Source organism: Anolis carolinensis, unplaced genomic scaffold (assembly GCF_035594765.1).
Source record: "Anolis carolinensis isolate JA03-04 unplaced genomic scaffold, rAnoCar3.1.pri scaffold_7, whole genome shotgun sequence".
Classification (NCBI taxonomy): domain Eukaryota; kingdom Metazoa; phylum Chordata; class Lepidosauria; order Squamata; family Dactyloidae; genus Anolis; species Anolis carolinensis.
Window position 1 is genome coordinate 15579217 of NW_026943818.1, and position 18848 is coordinate 15598064.

General features: G+C 45.7%; 1 protein-coding gene across 4 annotated transcripts; it reads right to left on the reverse strand.

The window, feature by feature from the left end:
* Positions 1–1928: 1928 nt before the first annotated feature.
* Positions 1929–18447, reverse strand: entpd2 (ectonucleoside triphosphate diphosphohydrolase 2). 4 transcript variants are annotated; one of them, XR_010000217.1, is made up of 10 exons: positions 18208–18442; positions 10136–10253; positions 9388–9538; positions 8170–8329; positions 6043–6261; positions 4967–5215; positions 3621–3740; positions 3189–3323; positions 2648–2945; positions 2383–2519 (listed from the first exon to the last, which is right to left on the reverse strand). XR_010000217.1 is itself a non-coding variant. In XM_003229957.4 (9 exons), the coding sequence occupies exons 1-9, from the start codon at positions 18328–18330 to the stop codon at positions 2742–2744; spliced, it is 1479 nt and encodes a 492-aa protein (XP_003230005.4). In that variant the 5' UTR covers positions 18331–18442; the 3' UTR covers positions 2608–2741. The 4 variants fall into 4 exon arrangements, 3 of the variants coding, with proteins under 3 accessions (XP_062816103.1, XP_062816102.1, XP_003230005.4); XM_003229957.4 differs by lacking the exon at positions 2383–2519 and having other exon boundaries at positions 2608–2945; XM_062960033.1 differs by lacking the exons at positions 8170–8329; positions 9388–9538 and having other exon boundaries at positions 1929–2519; positions 18208–18446.
* Positions 18448–18848: the final 401 nt, after the last annotated feature.

Genomic DNA, 18848 nt, shown 5'->3' on the forward strand with positions numbered 1-18848 from the left:
GTCCAATTCTGGGGATTGGGGTTCATCTCCATTTCTAGGCTGAAGAGCCGGCGTTGTCCGTAGACACCTCTGAGGTCATGTGGCCGCTGGCATGACTGCATGGAGCGCCGTTACCTTCCCGCCGGAGCAGTACCCATTGATCTACTTGCATTTTGCATGTTTTCTAACTGCTAGGTTGGCAGAAGCTGGGGCTAACAGCGGGAGCTCACCCGGCTCCCCGGATTCGAACCACTGACCTTTCGGTCAGCAAGTTCAGCAGCTCTGCGGTTTAACATGCTGCGCCACCGGGGTCTCCCAATTTCAACAAAATGTACCTGGGAATATTGACTTTCCCAGTGTCAACGCCTGTCATTTTTGGGAGGAAGCGACGGCAAGGACAGGGAGACCCAAGAGAAGGAAGAAGGTGATCCGGATTGGATCGTTTTGGGACGCCGTCGTTCCGCCCCGAGGCCAAGAACAGTCCGTTGTGTCCTGCCAATGACTCCTTCGGATCGCCAAGACAAGGAAGTCGGTCACCCACGTCAAGAATGGATCTGACGATAGCTGCTTTGGGAAGCGGCCAGAGGGGTTGGCCAACAGAAATGCGACTCAATGGGATTACAATGTGTAATTAAGGGCTTGTGACGATAAGTTTCAGGCTTTTATTTCCCTTTTATTCGGAGGAAGCAATGGCCCCAGAGATCTCGCATTTCCTTTACTCCTCACAATGTTCGGGGTGCGACTCCTGCTTCTGTCGGATTAGCCAGGCGGTTTCCGTCCCCGGGCAGGGCTCTGCGGAAGGAGAGAGGCAAGGCTCAATCATATGGGACGTATGAGGCTCGGAGGGAAGCCCAGGGGTCATCTAGCCCATCCCTTTAGTGTTAATAATATGGAACTATAGGGCTGGAAGGGAGACTCAGTGGTCCTCTAGTCCATCCCTTTAGTGTCATAGGAATAATATGGGACTATATAGGGCTGGGAGGGAAGCCCAGAGATCATCTAGTCCATCCCTTTATAGGAATAATATGGCAGTACAGGACTGGCAGGTGTAATGAAGTACGAATTTTTGGTTTACAGATGTTATGTTTAATTGTGTGTTTGTGTTTTAAAAGGGTAAGTATTACAGTTATTGCATCTCAGCACTCAGAGGCTGGTTGCCATGGAAAAGTAGGCGGAGCCAACTGCCGGTAGTTGAAGAAGTGCAGAGTTTAAAAAAGAGATTCAGTCTGTGCTCTGAGGAGGCACAGGGAAGACTGATCCTAGGTTGAGGGGATCAAGGAGACTCAATTGTTCATTTTGAGTCGGTTTAAAATAAGTTTGGTGACTTATTTAATGTAGTCTGTGTCCTGGTAAGGAACAGAGAATCTGTGATCGTGTATCACAGGGGTGACTGCGGTTTAAAAGTAACAAGGAACATTCGGCCTCTTCCGGGAACAACAAGGTTGTGTTTTCACCAAAATTAGTGTCTCTTTTTAATGGGAAGCAAGCAAGGCACAAAAGGGCCATTGAACGAGGTTAATTACCGCTCCGTCATCAGTAATTGGGAAGGGGAACCCCTGGTGGTGCAGCGGGTTACAGTGCTGAGCTGCTGAACTTGGCAGACCAAAAGGATGCAGGTTCGAATCCAGGGAGCGGAGTGAGCACCTGCTGTCAGCCCCAGCTCCTGCCAACCTAGCAGTTCGAAAACATGCAAATGTGAGTAGATCAATAGGTACCGATCCGGTGGGAAGGTAATGGCGCTCCATGAAGTCATGCCCATGGCCACATGACCTTGGAGACGTCTACGGACAACACCGGCTCTTCGGCTTAGGAATGGAGATCATGACCATATAATGTTCCTGGATTATATAATAATGTTCTAACCAAAGACAAAATACTAACGGACATCATGTCCTGTTCCTTCAATATATATATATATGTATATATTTAAAGGAAGGCGATGACAACCATTTTCAACACACCTTTTTTATTGAAAAGTAATGATACATATAAAAAACATTTTGAATTTATCATTCCTTCCACAATCCCTCTCTATGGTCCAGGAGGCAGGCGGGAACTACGGCTCCCAGGACATTCGGCTCGGCATCGATTGGCATTGCGTTCCATGGCCTTGGGTGGGACGAGGCAAACAGAAGCGCAACTGTATCTACACTGAAGGGTTTGAAGCAGTTTGAAACCGCCGGGAGCTGTAGTTCTGCAAGGCCTGCAGGCTTTCTCTGCTAGATATTGCCCTCCAAACTACAAATCCCATTTGGTTCAATGAGGTGGAGTTGCGGGAGTTGCAGTTCTGCAAGCTCTGGGGCAGAATCATGGGGGTTGCAGTTCTGCAAGGTCTCTGCTTCCGTAAACTACAAATTCAACTGGGTTCAATGGGACGGAGTCATAGGAGATGTGGTTCTGCAAGGTCTGCAGGCTTCTCTCCCAGGCAGTGCTTTCCTAAACTACAAATCCCATGGTTCAATGGGGCAGAGTCGTGGGAGTTGTAGTTCCACAAGCTCTGGGGCGGAATAATGGGAGTTGTAGTTCCGCAAGATCTGCAGGCTTCTCTCCCAGGCAGTGCTTTCCTAAACTACAAATCCCATGGTTCAATGGGGCAGAGTCTTGGGAGTTGTAGTTCCGCAAGCTCTGGGGCGGAATAATGCGAGCTGTAGTTCCGCAAGGTCTGCAGGCCTTCCCTAAACTGCAACTCCCACTTGGTCCAATGGGGGGCGGAGCTCCGCAAGCTCTGGGGCGGAATAATGGGAGTTGTAGTTCCACAAGGCCTAGAGGGCTCCGGGGGTGGTGCGGCCGCGCAGGAGGCAGGCGGAGGCGGCGGCGGCCACGAGGAGGATGGCCACGAGGAGGAGGAGGAGGCCCACCCAAGGCCCGGGCGCCGTGGCCCGCCAGGAGCCGGCCTCCTCGGCCGGGATCATGTTGGTCAGGTTCAGCATGAAGCCCAAGGCCCAGCCGATGGACGTCTCCCCCGCCTGCAGAAGAGAATAACATGATTTTCCTCCACCACAGACACCCCAGTCTGCACCAGGTCATTTTCAAGTGTAAGCAAAGAGTATTTTGGCACCTCAACAGCACCCCTAGTGGATTTTACGCCACCTGCAGTGGCTTACCTGGCTCATAGCTTAAGCCGCCCCAGTGCCTCTAAGGCCGGCATGGGCAAACTTGGACCTTTCTCCAGGTGTTTGGGACTCCAGTAAGATATCCAATAATATCACCTTTTTCTGGAAGGCGATGTCCAGGAAGGTGGTCTCGTCGAAGCCATATCCGCGGGTCAGGAGAAGGGAGACGAAGTTGGCCATGGGGCAGTAGTCTGGCAGGAAGCGCTCCATACGAGGCTCTGCGTGGAGCAGCTGCACCAGGGAGACAAAGAGAAGGACGTGGAATAATAATAATAATAATAATAATAATAATAATAATAATAATAAGGGCCACTGAATCCAGTATCCCAATATTGCCTACGCTCTGGATTCTAGTCACGAACTTTACAGGATTGGAAAGCGGCTGAAGAAAAAAGGGAGGAATGAAAAAGTGATGGAGAAGAAGAAGAAGAGGAAGAGGAATGAGAGGAAGAATGCCTCCTTGCTCTGCATGGCCGGGGCCCTTGACCGCCGACCCCTTGACCGCCGACCCCTTGACCGCCGACCCACCTGGGCCCAGGTCATGTTGCAGATCTCCTCGGTGGCGTCTTCCAGGTCCTTCGGGGAGGCCACGCGCCTCTTGGTCACCGACTGGAGAAAGTCCACCGTGTAGAAGAAGGCCGAGAAAGCCTGCGGGAACCGATGAGTTATTGTTATTATATTGCATCACTCTGGTTTTCATGTATTTTATCAGGTCAAAGATGTTGGTTTTAACATGTATTTTCCTTTGCCACCTGCCAAGTTGTCTTTTGGGGAGATGGAGGCGGGATAGAAAAATAAAGTTGTTATTATTATTATTATTATTATTATTATTATTATTATTATTATTGGTCCAAGGATGACTTGCGAGACTTTTTGCAACAGCATTCATAACCTTGCATGCTATACTGTCTCTGTCCACTAGGGGGGGAACTAGTTGCATAGATCCTAATGCAGGCAGGGGACAATTTTTGGATTCCTAATTGTGGGAGTTGTAGCCTAAAACACCCGGAGGCAGCGCCCAAATTTGGCCATAAGAAGTCTTTGGCATCTTCAAGCCCAGAGGAGCCCTTCCCGAAGGCTGACCCATGCATTGTAAGGGCTGAGAGGAAATCCCAGGAGCCGCACTCTGCACATGCCCAGAGGAGCCCTTCCATGCATTGCAGGGGCCGGGATGGGATCTCGCTCTTTGCACATGCCCAGAGGAGCCCTCCTTAAACCTGATGCATGCACTGTAAGGGCTGGAGGTGAACCCTGCACTCTGCACATGCCTAAGGGAACCTTTCCTGAAGGCTGACCCATGCATTGTAAGGGCTGAGAGCGAATCCCAAGAGCTGCACTCTGCACATGCCCAGAGGAGCCCTTCCTGAAGGCTGACCCATGCCTTGCAGGGGCCGAGAGCGAATCCCAAGAGCCACACTCTGCACATGCCCAGAGGAGCCCTCCTTAAACCTGATGCATGCACTGTAAGGGCTGGAGGTGAACCCCGCACTCTGCACATGCCTAAGGGAACCTTTCCTGAAGGCTGACCCATGCCTTGCAGGGGCCGAGAGCGAATCCCAAGAGCCACACTCTGCACATGCCCAGAGGAGCCCTCCTTAAACCTGATGCATGCACTGTAAGGGCTGGAGGTGAACCCCGCACTCTGCACATGCCTAAGGGAACCTTTCCTGAAGGCTGACCCATGCCTTGCAGGGGCCTAGAGGGAATCCCTAGAGCTGCACTCTGCACATGCCCAGAGGAGCCCTTCCATGCATTCCAGGGGCCGAGATGGAATCCCGCACTCTGCACATGCCCAGAGGAGCCCTTCCTTAAACCTAATGCAGGCACTGCAGGTCCCGCACTCTGCGCGCGCCCAGGGGGCCGTTGCCACTCACGATGAATCTCCCGGTGACGTTGGGCAGGGCGGTCCCCGCGAAGTCCTGGGAGGCCAAGAGCCGCGCGGCCTGTTCCCGGCACTGCCCGGCGTTGCCCGACCCGCTCATGTTGACGAGGGCGGAGGGGAAGTAGTTGGGGGGCCGCAGGGGGGCCGTGCAGGGGGAGCCGAAGACCGACTCCATGGGGAAGCTGCGGGAGAAGCCCCTCGGCCAGCAGGGGTTGGACAGCGCCAGGCGGAAGGAGGACGCCTGCGGAGGGAAGAGATCCATAAGGCAGGGCCCCTGCGGGGTTGGCCCCCTCCAACACACTGCAGAGTCTTGGTCAGCGCCGGCAGAGATTTAGTAGCACAGCCCCTGACCCAAAGTTCCAAGACCAAAAGTTAGCTTGAAATCAACAAGTGAGGTCACAGGGATCACTTGTGCCAAAGTAGGTGTGGAAGGCGAGGAAGACCCTCAGCCATTGGTCAATTTCAGATAAGCCAAAGGTATAAGAAAATAAAGTACACATATGCATCAGACTTAGAAGAAAATTACCTGAAAATGCTGCCCCGCTGGTATAGGACCCCTGCAAAACTGGGTAGATTGTACCAGAACATGGACAATAAATGTTGGAAATGTAAGACAAATGAAGGTACATTCTTCCACTTATGGTGGACATGTAAAAAAAAAAGCAGATTTTTGGAAAATTATCCATGCTGAATGTCAAAAAATCATCTTTCCCAATGAAACCGGAATATTACTTATTGGGTATGTTTGATTTGGAATTATTTGCAGATCGGAATTTGGACAAAATATTTACTTTTTTAACAACAGCAGCAGCGAGAATAGTGGAAGTTGGATACCACTCCAGAATTGAAAGACCGGATTATCAAAATTATGGATATATAATTTTGAAATATATGAAATGTGCCAAAGTAGGTGTGGAAGGTGAGGAAGATCCTCAGCCACTGGTCAGTTTTAGATAAGCCAAAGGTATATAATCTTTGTTTGCTGCGACAAGCTTGGGCGACGGACATTTGCATAGTCCGGACCCCTTAAAAGTGGGTTTGTAGGAGAGGAGACCCTTGGGTGCTGACCTTGAGGAGGTGGCCGAGGAGCCTCTTGAGGACCTGGTCGCGGCCAAAGCAGAGGAAGCTGTGGGTGAAGACGCGGAAGCGCTGGCTGTAGAGGCGGAGGGGCACCGCGGGGGCGGCCGGGTCCGGCGTCTCGAAGGTGATCTGCGTGGAGGCCCCGCCCAGGTCCAGCGCCCCCGCCGTGGCCCGCTTCGGCCGCACCCACCGGCCCACCCAGCCGTACTGGAAAGAGAGGGGGCAAAGGTCACCGCCAGGGGAAGGTCAAGTTGTGTCCGACTCTCCATTTCTCAGCCAAAGAGCCCGCCTTGTCCACAGACACCTCCAAGGTCACGTGGCCGTGGGCATGGCTGCATGGAGCGCCAGTGCTACCTTTTCGCCGGAGCGGTACCTATTGATCTACTCGCATTTGCATGTTTTCGAACTGCTAGGCTGGAAGAAGTTGGGGCTAACAGTGGGAGCTCACCCCGCTCCCCGGATCCAAACCACTGACCTTTCATTCAGCAAGTTCAGCAACTCAGTGGTTTAACCCGCTGTGCCATCAGGCGCCCAATATTAGTAAACTCAACACTAAAATGTTAGTATTATTAAGCCCAATGCTATATTTTTGTTATTATTATTATCATCATCATCATCATCATCATCATCATCATCATCATTATCATCACTAAACCCACACTAAAATATTATTAAACCCAATTTTAAAATATTATTAGTATATTAGTATATTATTAGTATTGAGCCCCTACTAATAATATTTTATGATTATTTTTCGTGGATTTTTTGTGAATATTTCTTTGAATAATTTTATGATTATTTTTCTGAATATTTCTGTGAATTATTTCATGGTCATATTTCGTGGATATTTTTGTGAATATTGTACATGTGGTATTGATGGTCATATTGTAGTGTGTCACAGTGTGATAGTGATAGTAATACACTATTATAATTGTGTATTGTGTGTTGGTGTAGCGCAGTGTGGTGGTGTATGGTGCTTATGTTGTGCTATACCAGTAATGTAATGTATTGTATGTACTACCTATAAGCCGCCCTGAGAAGGGCGGGATATAAATGTCGCTAATAAATAAATAAATAGAAAATAAATATTTCTGTGAATTCTTTCTGAATATTTCTGGGACTATATTTTTGTGAATATATTTCTGAATATTTCTGTGAATAAATGCATGATTATTTCTGTGAACATTTCTTGTGACTATTTTTCTGACTAGCTGTGCCTGGCCACGCGTTGCTGTGGCGAAGTAAGGTGGAAGGGCCTTGAGTCTACACTGCCATATAATCCAGTGCAAATTAGATAATCTGTGGAAGAAGCCTAAGTGAGGCCTAAATCTGCCTGTCCCCTAACTGAACCCTGGCTGTCCCTTGGCTGAGTTGGTTACTAGGAGACCAAGTGGGCAGATATTAGCCCTCTAACCTGGCAGCAATTGGATAAAAAAATTATTGCTCTCCCACTAATTAGGAATTTATTTTTCTTTTCTTTTTGTTGTATCCACCTAGAGGTGTGGATGATGGGTTGTGTTGTCAAATTTCGAGGTTGGGGGGCCTGTAGTTTTGTTGTTTTGTGGGTCGCCGTGATGCCATCACTCATTTATATATATAGACTAGCTGTGCCCGGCCACGCGTTGCTGTGGCAAAGTGGTGGTGGTATTGGTTAAAAATTGTTGTGTAATTTTTATTTGACGTTATTTGCATTTTTTAAAATTAATTTTATTGTAAATTATATTTTTATTTATTATATTTTATTATTTTCTTGTATTATTTTTAGTTATTTTCTGTTATTATAGTATTTTATTGTATCAATTTTTTAGTGTTTTTTATTATTTTTATTGGGTTGCTAGGAGACCAAGTTGGAGGAGCTTAGCCTTCTAACTGGCAGCTATTGGATAAAAACTATTATTCCTCTCCCTGTAATTAGGACTTTATTTTTCTTTTCTTTTTGTTGTATCATCCTAGAGGCGTGGATGATGGGTTGTGTTGTCAAATTTCGAGGTTGGGGGGCCTGTAGTTTTGTTGTTTTGTGGGTCGCCGTGATGCCATCACTCATTTATATATATAGATTGACGGACATGTTAAGGTCCCGAAGGGATGCGTGTTGCGTGTTGCGTGTGTGCTGACCTTGACGAAGTTCTCCATCAGGTAGTTGGCGGTGACCCAGCCGAAGAGGCCTTCCTCCTCCCCGCTCAGGATCCGGGCCCCACGGAAGTCAAAGGGGGTCTCGCGCAGGGCGGACGACACCGCCTCCAAGACACGCTGCGTGGCCCCGGGGTCCGTCAGGCTGGGAAAAAAGGAAGGAATGTTGTGACTCAGCAACAGCATAGCCAGAGTGAGGATGAAGAAGGGGATTCTGGGTTTCAGATACAAGAGCCAGATGATGGGATGCAGGGTGAATTTCAGGACGATGCCATGGGGATGGGAATCGCACCGGCTGATTCCGAGGCTCGAGAAATGCCGCTTGAGCAGAATGAACTGTTGACCCAGCCGGCCTTAGATAGCAGCCAGGATGACATTCCCGTTAATGAGCAAGAGATGTCTCAAGCCCCGGTGTCTCCAGCCCCGGTTCAGGTGCAAGATAACGAGGACCTTGAAGGGGCCCCATCATTATCTAGGGCAGACCGGTTGTTATGGAAGGGAGTTCAGCCTCGTAGGAGTGTAAGGTTGGCGGGGAAGAGAGAGGCCTCCACGGGAAAGAGAAATGCATTCTTGGGTTGCTTTTAAAACTGTGTGTTTTGAGATAGATTTTTGTCAAAGCTACTTCTCACTTCATCTAAGTGAAATTATCCACTATTGCAACCTCATTGTTTTTAATTCGATGTTTTAATACCGTGTTGTGGGTTTTTTTTTTTCTTTTTCGGTTGCTGTGTATATATTATTACTGGTTTTGTTCTCTGATGTTTCATATTTGATTTTGTTTTGTTTTGTATCCGATTTTGCTGTAAGCCGCCCCGAGTCCCCTTCGGGGGAGATGGAGGCAAGATATAAATAAATTTATTATTATTATTATTATTATTATTATTATTATTATTATTATTATTATGTTCCTGCTTCATGCCTACGAGAAGTTTCCTGTTCCTGGATCTTGGTAACCTTTGGGCCTTCGTTCTTTGGGATCTATGTCTATTGTTTTGGCTTATGAACTATTGGATTCCTATTGACTCTTTTACTGCAATTCTGAAAACCTTATAACTGCCTGCTTTGATATATGCTTGCCTTTGCTCAATAAAACTACAAAAGACTTCCTTCTGTGTGTGACTATGTGATCATCATAGTAATAGTGCCAGTATTTCAGTCCCAAAGTGTCTTGCTTCCCGCCATGGGGATGATGGGTGTGCCTACTTGAGCAGGCGCATGCCGGCGGTGGCGCCCAGGTGGAGCGGGGTCTCGGCGTGCCTCTCGGCTGGGACGGCGGCCTTGGCTTGGTCCAGGCAGGCCTTCAGGCTCGAACCGGCCGCCGGGGGGTTGTCCGCGTAGCTGGAGATGCCCCCGCCTGCAACACAAGGAGGCCGAATTCAGCAGAATTGGACGTCCGACCAACCAGCCAACTGACGGATCTGGACCAAACTTCAGGGATATCGCCTATCATCCCAAAACAAACAAGGCCTTCTTCTGATAACCCAGGCACCGCCGGGTCACAAGGCTAGCATCTTATAAAATCTACCCTTTAGTAAATTCCCCTTGCGGCTATTTTTAAAATCCACATTGTCCAGAATGGGCTAATTGAGACGAAGGAAGGAAGGAAGGAAGAAAGAAGGAAAGAAAGAAAGAAGGTAGGAAAGAAGAAAGGAGGGAGGGAAGGAGGGAGGGAAGGAAGGAAATAAAGAAAGAAAGAAGGAAGGAAAGAAGGAAGGAGTAGATCAATAGGTACTGCTCCATGCTGCCAACCTAGCAGTTCGAAAACATGCAAACGTGAGTAGATCAATAGGTACTGCTCCATGCTGCCAACCTAGCAGTTCGAAAACATGCAAACGTGAGTAGATCAATAGGTACTGCTCCATGCAGTCATTCTGTACAGTGCAATTTATAATAATAATACCTAGCTACAACAACCGTGTGAAACCCTGTGAGCACGAGGACCGGAGCTCACCTTGCACGTCGCACATGCTGTGCTGGCTGACGATGCCGGTCTCGTTCTCCTTGTCGGCCGGCCATTGGTAGACGAAGAGTGCCGTGTGCGAGGAGCCCGCGTCCAGGACGATGCCGTACTGCCAGGAACAAAGACACACCGGGGAGGAGGAGTGAGGCCTCTGCCACTGGCTTTGGCTTCACAACATTGGCTAATATACAGGTAGATAGGAAGGTGGATGGACGGATGGATGGATACTAGGGTTGTCCAAAATTTCGTAATGATTCTTAATTCGGATTGATTTCGGATTGTTCTTGCTTTTTGAACCGATTATTGAGACGTTTTCCCTGGGCGCACTGGCAATGTAATTCGAACCATCGTTGGCCCATTCTCTAATTGTGTCTTAATGTTTCGTTAAATTTCCCCCCCCCCCCCCCCAAGAAAAGGTAGGAAGGTAGACAGATAGAAAAATAGATAGATGGAGTGATAGATGCAAATATAGACAGGGTGTAAAGAATTCAGAGCTTAGGAGGCAAAGGTGCAGATTTCTGTCTAGAAAATCTCAAAAGGTTTATGTACAAAAACAATATCTACATTTCTTAATAGTAAATAACTGGGTCTGAGCTACTTTATAACTCCATTTTATACGTATAGACTTGCAAGTTTTACTATTTTGGTTGATGTGCTTTTATATAACCTTCATTAGACTGCATTGCTGATTTTACTTCGACTGAAGTGTGGTGGTTAAGTACTGAGGGGTTGCCTGGCCTGGAGTACAACATCCCTGCGTAAAAGCGGTACCTATTTATCTACTCACATTTCTGCTTTCAACCTGCTAGCTGGGCAGGTGAGCTGGGGCTGATGGCGGGTGCTCACCCCGACCCAGGCTCAAACTGCCAGGGTGGGTGCATGTTTTAGTGTTTTTTATTATTTTTTATTGGGTTGCTAGGAGACCAAGTTGGAGGAGCTTAGCCTTCTAACTGGCAGCAATGGGATAAAAGAAATTATTCCTCTCCCTCTAATTAGGACTTTATTTTTCTTTTCTTTTTGTTGTATCAACCTAGAGCTGTGGATGATGGGTTGTGTCATCAGATTTCGAGGTTGGGGGGCCTGTAGTTTTGTTGTTTTGTGGGTTGCCGTAATGCCATCACACTTTTATATATATAGATACTTTATTATTTTCTTGTGTTATTTTAGTTATTTTCTGTTATTATAGTATTTTATTGTATTAATCATTTAGTGTTTTTAATTATTTTTAGTGTATTTTATTATTTTTTATTGGGTTGCTAGGAGACCAAGTTGGAGGAGCTTAGCCTTCTAACTGGCAGCAATTGGATAAAAGCAATTATTCCTCTCCCTCTAATTAGGACTTTATTTTTCTTTTCTTTTTGTTGTATCAAACTAGAGGCGTGGATGAGAGGTTGTGCTGTCAATTTTCAAGGTTGTGGGGTGTTTACTTTTGTTGTTTTGTCCACTGCCGTGATGCCATCACTCTTTTATATATGAATGATAGATGACAGAATGATAGACAGATGAATGATAGACAGAGATATAGGTATAGATGAATAGAAAGAAAGAGCTAGACACAGATATAGATACAGAGATGCTACTGTTGTTGTTGTTACAGATACATTATTATTGTTGTTGTTGTCAGTATCCTGCTTCCTCTCTCTAAAAAGAGACTACTGGATAGATATAAATGAGATACAACCATTTGCAGCCATTGAATTAAACTCATCGCCTGCACTTTACATCATTGTAAAGTTGTATGTCGATAGTTTAAAAATCACGGAACGCGTGAGCCGGGAGGGACCCCAAAGGCCATCCAGTCCAGTGACAAAAGCCCTCCCGGCAGATGGCCATGCCGCCGCCACCACTGTAGGCAGGCCTGTGATGGCCTTTCGATGCAAAGAAAGCTCAGAGAGGTGTTTGTTGGGCCTTTTCCAAGCCCTCCCGTCCTTCTGACCATCTATGGGTTTGCAAGGCACCAACGCCGCCGTAAATAGATCTCCTTGCAGGCGAAAAAGGACGGCCTTTCCCTTGAAAGAGGCTCCTCCGTTGCAAGATGCGATCTGGAGGATGTTTAAGGTTATGATGATGATGATTTATTGCTATTAATTATAATAACATATTATTACATCATATTACTATTATAATAATCTATATATATAAAAGAGTGATGGCATCAGGGCAGTGGACAAAACAACAAAACTACAGGCCCCCCCAACCTCAAAATTTGACAATACAACCCATCATGCACGACTCTCGGTTGATACAACAAAAAGAAAAGAAAAATAAAGTCCTAATTAGAGGGAGAGGAATAATAGTTTTTATCCAATTGCTGCCAGTTAGAAGGCTAAGCTCCGCCCACTTGGTCTCCTAGCAACCTACTCAGCCCCGGGGACAGGCAGAGTTAGGCCTCACTTAGGCCTCTTCCACACTGCCTATAAAATACAGATTATCAGATTTGAACTGGATTATATGGCAGTGTAGACTCAAGGCCCTTCCACACAGCTATATAACCCATTTAGAATCTTATATTATCTGCTTTGAACTGGATTATCTTGACTCCACACTGCCATATAATCCACCTCATGAATGGAGGTGGAGGTGGAGATGGAAGAGGAGATGGAGGTGGAAATGGAGGAGATGGAGATGGAAGAGGAGATGAAGATGGAGGAGATGGAGATGGAGGTGGAGATGGAGGTGGAGGAGGAGATGGAGATGGAGGTGGAGGAGGAGATGGAGGAGGAGATGGAGGTGGAGATGAGATGGAGGAGGAGATGGAGGTGGAGATGGAGGAGGAGATGGAGGAAATGGAGATGGAGGTGGAGATGGAGGAGGAGATGGAGGTGGTGGAGGAGATGGAGATAGAAGGCGCTATTCACTTGCTTGTCCAATATACCATTGTTTATGGCCACAAACTGTTCGTAGAACAAGAAAGTACAAGCGAGATGGGAAGATAGATAGATGTATAAATGGATGGAAATAAATAAAGATGGACGGATGAATGGATTTTTGGGCGGAGGCACCAAAATACTATTCGCTTACACTTGAAAATTACCTAGGGCCGGCCCTGCTTAGAGACGTGTTATTCTCGCAATGGAAAGACTCCCCCGGACATAAGACTCAGGCTGTGTCTGCACCGTGGAACTGATGCAGCCTTGGCATCACTTGAAGGGCCGTCGTTCAATCCTTGGGAAGGAGGCAAGGCATGTCACACACTAACGGGAGCCTGGGATCTGTAGTTTAACGAAGGGCTGCTGGGGATGTCTGGCCAGAGAAGGGCCGTCCCTGCCGTCCTCCCTGAGCTGCAGGTGCGGATCCTGCTTGTTTGTCCCTTCCAAGCGCCCCTCCTTTCTCCCTTTCCTCCCCCCAGATGTTTGGGGACTCGGCCAGGCATTCTTTCCATAAACAGAGCCTTTCAAAGGAGGCCCTTCAAGGAGAGAAAGCAAGCACAATGGGCAGTCCGGAGAGGAAGAAGGCGAAAACGAATGGGGGTGGGCTAGGTGACCTCTGGGGACCCCTTCGTGTCTTTGGTCTAGGAAAGAACAACAACAAAAAGGTCCTGCAAAGGATGCATTTCCACGAACATTCCCTAAAAAGGGACCCCGAGTTCACCTCCGTGGGGAATAACTAACTAACAAAGGAAAGAGAACATGAAGTCACGTTTGGTTCGGAGTCAGGCTTGGCCGGACTGCAGAAAACAGCCCTGGCGCCAAAAGAGCTTGGATGAATCTCCGTCCTGAAGAAGAGAGGAGGAAACACGGCCTCATTCTTCTCTTGAGACTCTCCCTCGTTTGGCCTCTTTCCATGACCTCTGGGTGCCCCAGGATCTCATCCAAACTGGATTATTTTATATATGATACTAGCTGTGCCCGGCCATGCGTTGCTGTGGCTTATGGGAATCCTTTGTTGGCCAGGTGGAGTAGCAGTGAATAGCCTTGCAGCCTCAAAGCCTGGCCGTTTTCTAGAGTAGCTGGAGCTTTTTGTTATATGAACATAGAGGCATGGATGAGGGGTTTGTGCTGCCAAGTTTAGTGTTTCTGGGATGTGTCGTTTTCTTGTTTTGTCCTAGGCCAAAATTTCATATATATATAGATACAGTAGAGTCTCACTTATCCAACATAAACGGGCCAGCAGAACGTTGGATAAGCGAATATGTTGGATAACAAGGAGAGATTAAGGAAAAGCCTATTAAACATCAAATTAGGTTATGATTTTACAAATTAAGCACCAAAACATCATGTTATACAACAAATTTGACAGAAAAAGTAGTTCAGTACGCAGCAATGCTACGTAGTAATTAATGTATTTACGAATTTAGCACCAAAATATCACGATATATTGAAAACATTGACTACAAAAATGCGTTGGATAATCCAGAACGTTGGATAAGCGAGTGTTGGATAAGTGAGGCTCTACTGTGTATATATATATATATATATATATATATATATATATACCGTATATACTCGAGTATAAGCTGAGTTTTTCAGCCCTTCTTTAGGGCTGAAAAAAGCCCCCCTCAGCTTATACTCGAGTGAGGATCCTGGTCAGCTTATATTCAGGTCGGCTTATACTCAAGTATATATGGTACATTTATTATTTTTCCTATTATTATTATTATATTTATTATTTTACTCTAGTACAATTATTTCATGCATTATTTTACTCTGTTATTATTATTACATTTAATATTTAACTCTAGTTATTATTGGACGCATACATAAGCGCATTTACATTGAAGGCAGTTAGAATAATGATTTAATCAGAGTTGGACACTTATCTTTAATTATACTTTTATTTCACCTACTGATACCTGAATTCATGTAATTTTATTGGTATCTATTTTTATTTTGAAATTTACCAGTAGCGGCTGCATTGCCCACCCTCGGCTTATACTCAAGTCAATACGTTTTCCCAGTTTTTGTGGTAAAATTCGGTGCCTCGGCTTATATTTGGGTCGGCTTATCTTCGAGTATAATAATAATAATAATAATAATAATAATAATAATAATAATAATAATAATAATATACATCACACAGTCCTAGACACTTGGGAAGTGTTTGACTTGTGGTTTTGTGATACGAAATCCAGCATGTCTATCTTGTTTGCTGTGTCATAATAATAATAATACAATAATAATAATAATAATAATAATAATAATAATAATAATAATAATAATAATAATATACATCACACAGTCCTAGACACTTGGGAAGTGTTTGACTTGTGATTCTGTGATACGAAATCCAGCATGTCTATCTTGTTTGCTGTGTCATAATAATAATAATACAATAATAATAATAATAATAATATACATCACACAGTCCTAGACACTTGGGAAGTGTTCAACTTGTGGTTTTGTGATACGAAATCCAGCATGTCTATCTTATTTGCTGTGTCATAATAAAATAATAATAATAATAATAATAATAATAATAATATCACACAGTCCTAGACACTTGGGAAGTGTTTGACTTGTGATTCTGTGATACGAAATCCAGCATGTCTATCTTGTTTGCTGTGTCATAATAATAATAATAATAATAATAATAATAATAATAATAATAATAATAATACAATAATAATAATAATAATAATAATAATAATAATAATAATATACATCACACAGTCCTAGACACTTGGGAAGTGTTCGACTTGTGATTCTGTGATACGAAATCCAGCATGTCTATCTTGTTTTCTGTGTCATAATAAAATAATAATAATAATAATAATAATAATAATAATAATAATATCACACAGTCCTAGACACTTGGGAAGTGTTCGACTTGTGATTTTGTGATACGAAGCCCAGCATGTCTATCTTGTTTGCTGTGTCGTACAATATAATAATAATTATAATAATAATAATAATAATAATAATAATAATAATACATCACACCGTCCTAGACACTTGGGAAGTGTTTGACTTGTGATTTTGTGATACGAAACCCAGCATGTCTATCTTGTTTGCTGTGTCATACAATAATAGTAATAATTGTTGTGCCAGCTGTCAGCTCCAGTTTGTAGTGCAGTTTTCTTGTACATAAAATAATAATAATAATAATAATGATTTCAGAGTTTCTAGTATTTGTAGTTCCATAGTTTGCCAAACTCTAACTCCCGGGATTCATCGATAAGTGACTCCAGCTGCCTTGGCATTCAAACTACCCTATAAAAATTGGAGAGAAAAAGTGGGTTTGTTCCCATTTCCCGGCGTTGATTCTGGAGGTTATGGCAGAGGCCCCGCTCCCTTGATGGGAAACCAGATGGAGCTGCGGAATAATATTCCCGGTGGATTCAAAGAAATGCGAGTGGGAGATGGAAGGAAGGAAGAAAGGCGCAAAGAAGAGGAGGAGGAGGAGGAGGCAATTAATCACTTAAGAACACACATATATGTGCTTGCATGCATGTGTGTGTGTGTGTGTGTTGCTGGAGACACTAACAACCAGAATGTCATAGAGGAAGAAGCATTGTTACAGCAGAGTCTCACTTATCCAAGCCTCGCTTATCCAAGCTTCTGGATTATCCAAGCCATTTTTGTAGTCAATGTTTCCAATATATCATGATATTTTGGTGCTAAATTCGTAAATACAGTAATTACAACATAACATTACTGCGTATTGAACTACTTTTTCTGTCAAATTTGTTGTATAACATGAAGTTTTGGTGCTTAATTTGTAAAATCATAACCTAATTTGATGTTTAATAGGCTTTTCCTTGATCAGTCCTTATAATCCAAGCTATTCGCTTATCCAAGCTTCTGCCGGCCCGTTTAGCCTGGATAAGTGAGACTCTACTGTACTTCTAAGAATATGAATATTTTAACGGTTGGGTTGCTGTGAGATTTCCGGGCTGTGCGGCCATGTTCGAGAAGCATTCTCTCCTGACGTTTTGCCCACATCTATGGCAGGCATCCTCAGAGGACACTCCACAGATATATAAACCCCCACTTGCCTCGCTTCCAACAGACCTCACAACCTCTGAGGATGCCTGCCATAGATGTGGCCGAAACGTCAGGAGAGAATGCTTCTGGGACATGGCCAGACAGCCCGGAAAACATACAACAACCCTGTGATCCCAGCCATGAAAGCTTACAATAATAGATAGATATAGATATGTGGATGGATGGATGGATGGATATCCCACTCCAAACTGAGAAGACTTAACCTTCAGAGACAAATCATGCCTTTTTCAAATAACCTGGGCACCGCCGGGTCCCCAAGGTTGTCTAAAATAAATAATAGTAATACCCTAGTAGTACAGTAGAGTCTCGCTTATCCAACGTTCTGGATTATCCAACGCATTTTTGTAGTCAATGTTTTCAATACATCGTGATATTTTGGTGCTAAATTCGCAAATACAGTAATTGCTACATGACTGCGCATTGAACTGCGCATTGAACTACTTTTTCTGCCAAATTTGTTGAAAAACATGATGCTTTGGTGCTTAATTTGTAAAATCATAACCTAATTGGATGTTGAATAGGCTTTTCCTTAATGCCTCCTTATTATCCAACATATTCGCTTATCCAAGCTTCTGCCAGCCCGTTTACGTTGGATAAGCAAGACTCTACGGTAGTCGTAAGGATGATGCTGAAAGTCCTGCCCGGGTGGCCACGCGGGGGAGGGGGCGAGGGGGGGGCGAGGGGGGGGGCGAGGGGGGGGAGGGGTCCAGCCCTGCAGGGAGTGGTGTGCGTGGCCACTGTTAGCCCCAGCTCTTGCCAACCTAGCAGTTCGAAAACATGCCAATGTGAGTAGATCAATAGGTACCGCTCTGGCGGAAAGGTAAGGGCGCTCCATGCAGTCATGCCTATGGAAACATGACCTTGGAGGTGTCTATGGACAATGCCAGCTCTTTGGCTTAGAAAAGAGGAGCACCAACCCCCAGAGTGTGAGTAGAGCAATAGGTACCGCTCCAGAGTTGGACACGACTGGTCTCAACCTCAGGGGAAGACCTTTACCTTGACCTTAGTAATAGTAATGATGATGCTGCAAGTCCTGCCTGGGTGGGGAGGGGGCGTGTGGGGGGGGCGAGGGGGGTCCACCTGCCTCTCTGTGCGCGTGCGCGTGCGGGGCCACCTTACCTTTTGTGCGGGGGCGCGGCGGAGCATCCTGGCGGGGGGCAGGCAGAGGAGGAGCAGGGCGGCCAGGGCGGCCAGGGACACCCCGAGCAGCGCCCACAGCCCCACGCGCGGAGCAGACCCCATCCCCACCCCACTCCGCCGCAGCCACAGCCACAGCCACAGCCACCGCCCGGGCTCCCTCGCCTCCTTCTCTTCCTCCTCCTCCTCCTCCTCCTCGGCCCGCTCCTCCCTCCGCCCCGGATCGCAAGCGCCCTTCCTCCTCCTCCTCCTCCTCCTCCTCCTCCTCTTTGAGTCACACACTTGGAAGGAAGGAAGGAAGGAAGGAAGGAAGGAAGGGGCCCCGCAAGGCCATCTAGTCCCACCGCCTCGACAGGTGCCCTTCCAGGCTGAGAGAACGGAGATAGGATATGATTGATTGATTGATTGATTGATAGATAGGAAGATAGATATATAGATAGACAGGAAGATAGGAAGATAGATAGATATACAATTAGGTAGTTAGGTAGGTAGATAGATAGGAAGGTAGATAGATAGATGGATGGATGGATAGATAGATAGATAGACAGATAGATAGGAAGATAGATAGATAGATAGATAGATAGATAGATAGATAGATAGATAGATAGATAGATATGTAGATA

Excerpts from the sequence above, each read along its gene's own strand:
- entpd2 (XM_003229957.4), bottom strand. The coding sequence starts at position 18,330 with ATGGGGTCTGCTCCGCGCGTGGGGCTGTGGGCGCTGCTCGGGGTGTCC. Across the intron at positions 6,262-8,169 it reads TGATGGAGAACTTCGTCAAG|TACGGCTGGGTGGGCCGGTG; the intron begins GTCAGCACACAC and ends CTCTCTTTCCAG. Across the intron at positions 5,216-6,042 it reads TCCTCGGCCACCTCCTCAAG|GCGTCCTCCTTCCGCCTGGC; the intron begins GTCAGCACCCAA and ends TTCCCTCCGCAG.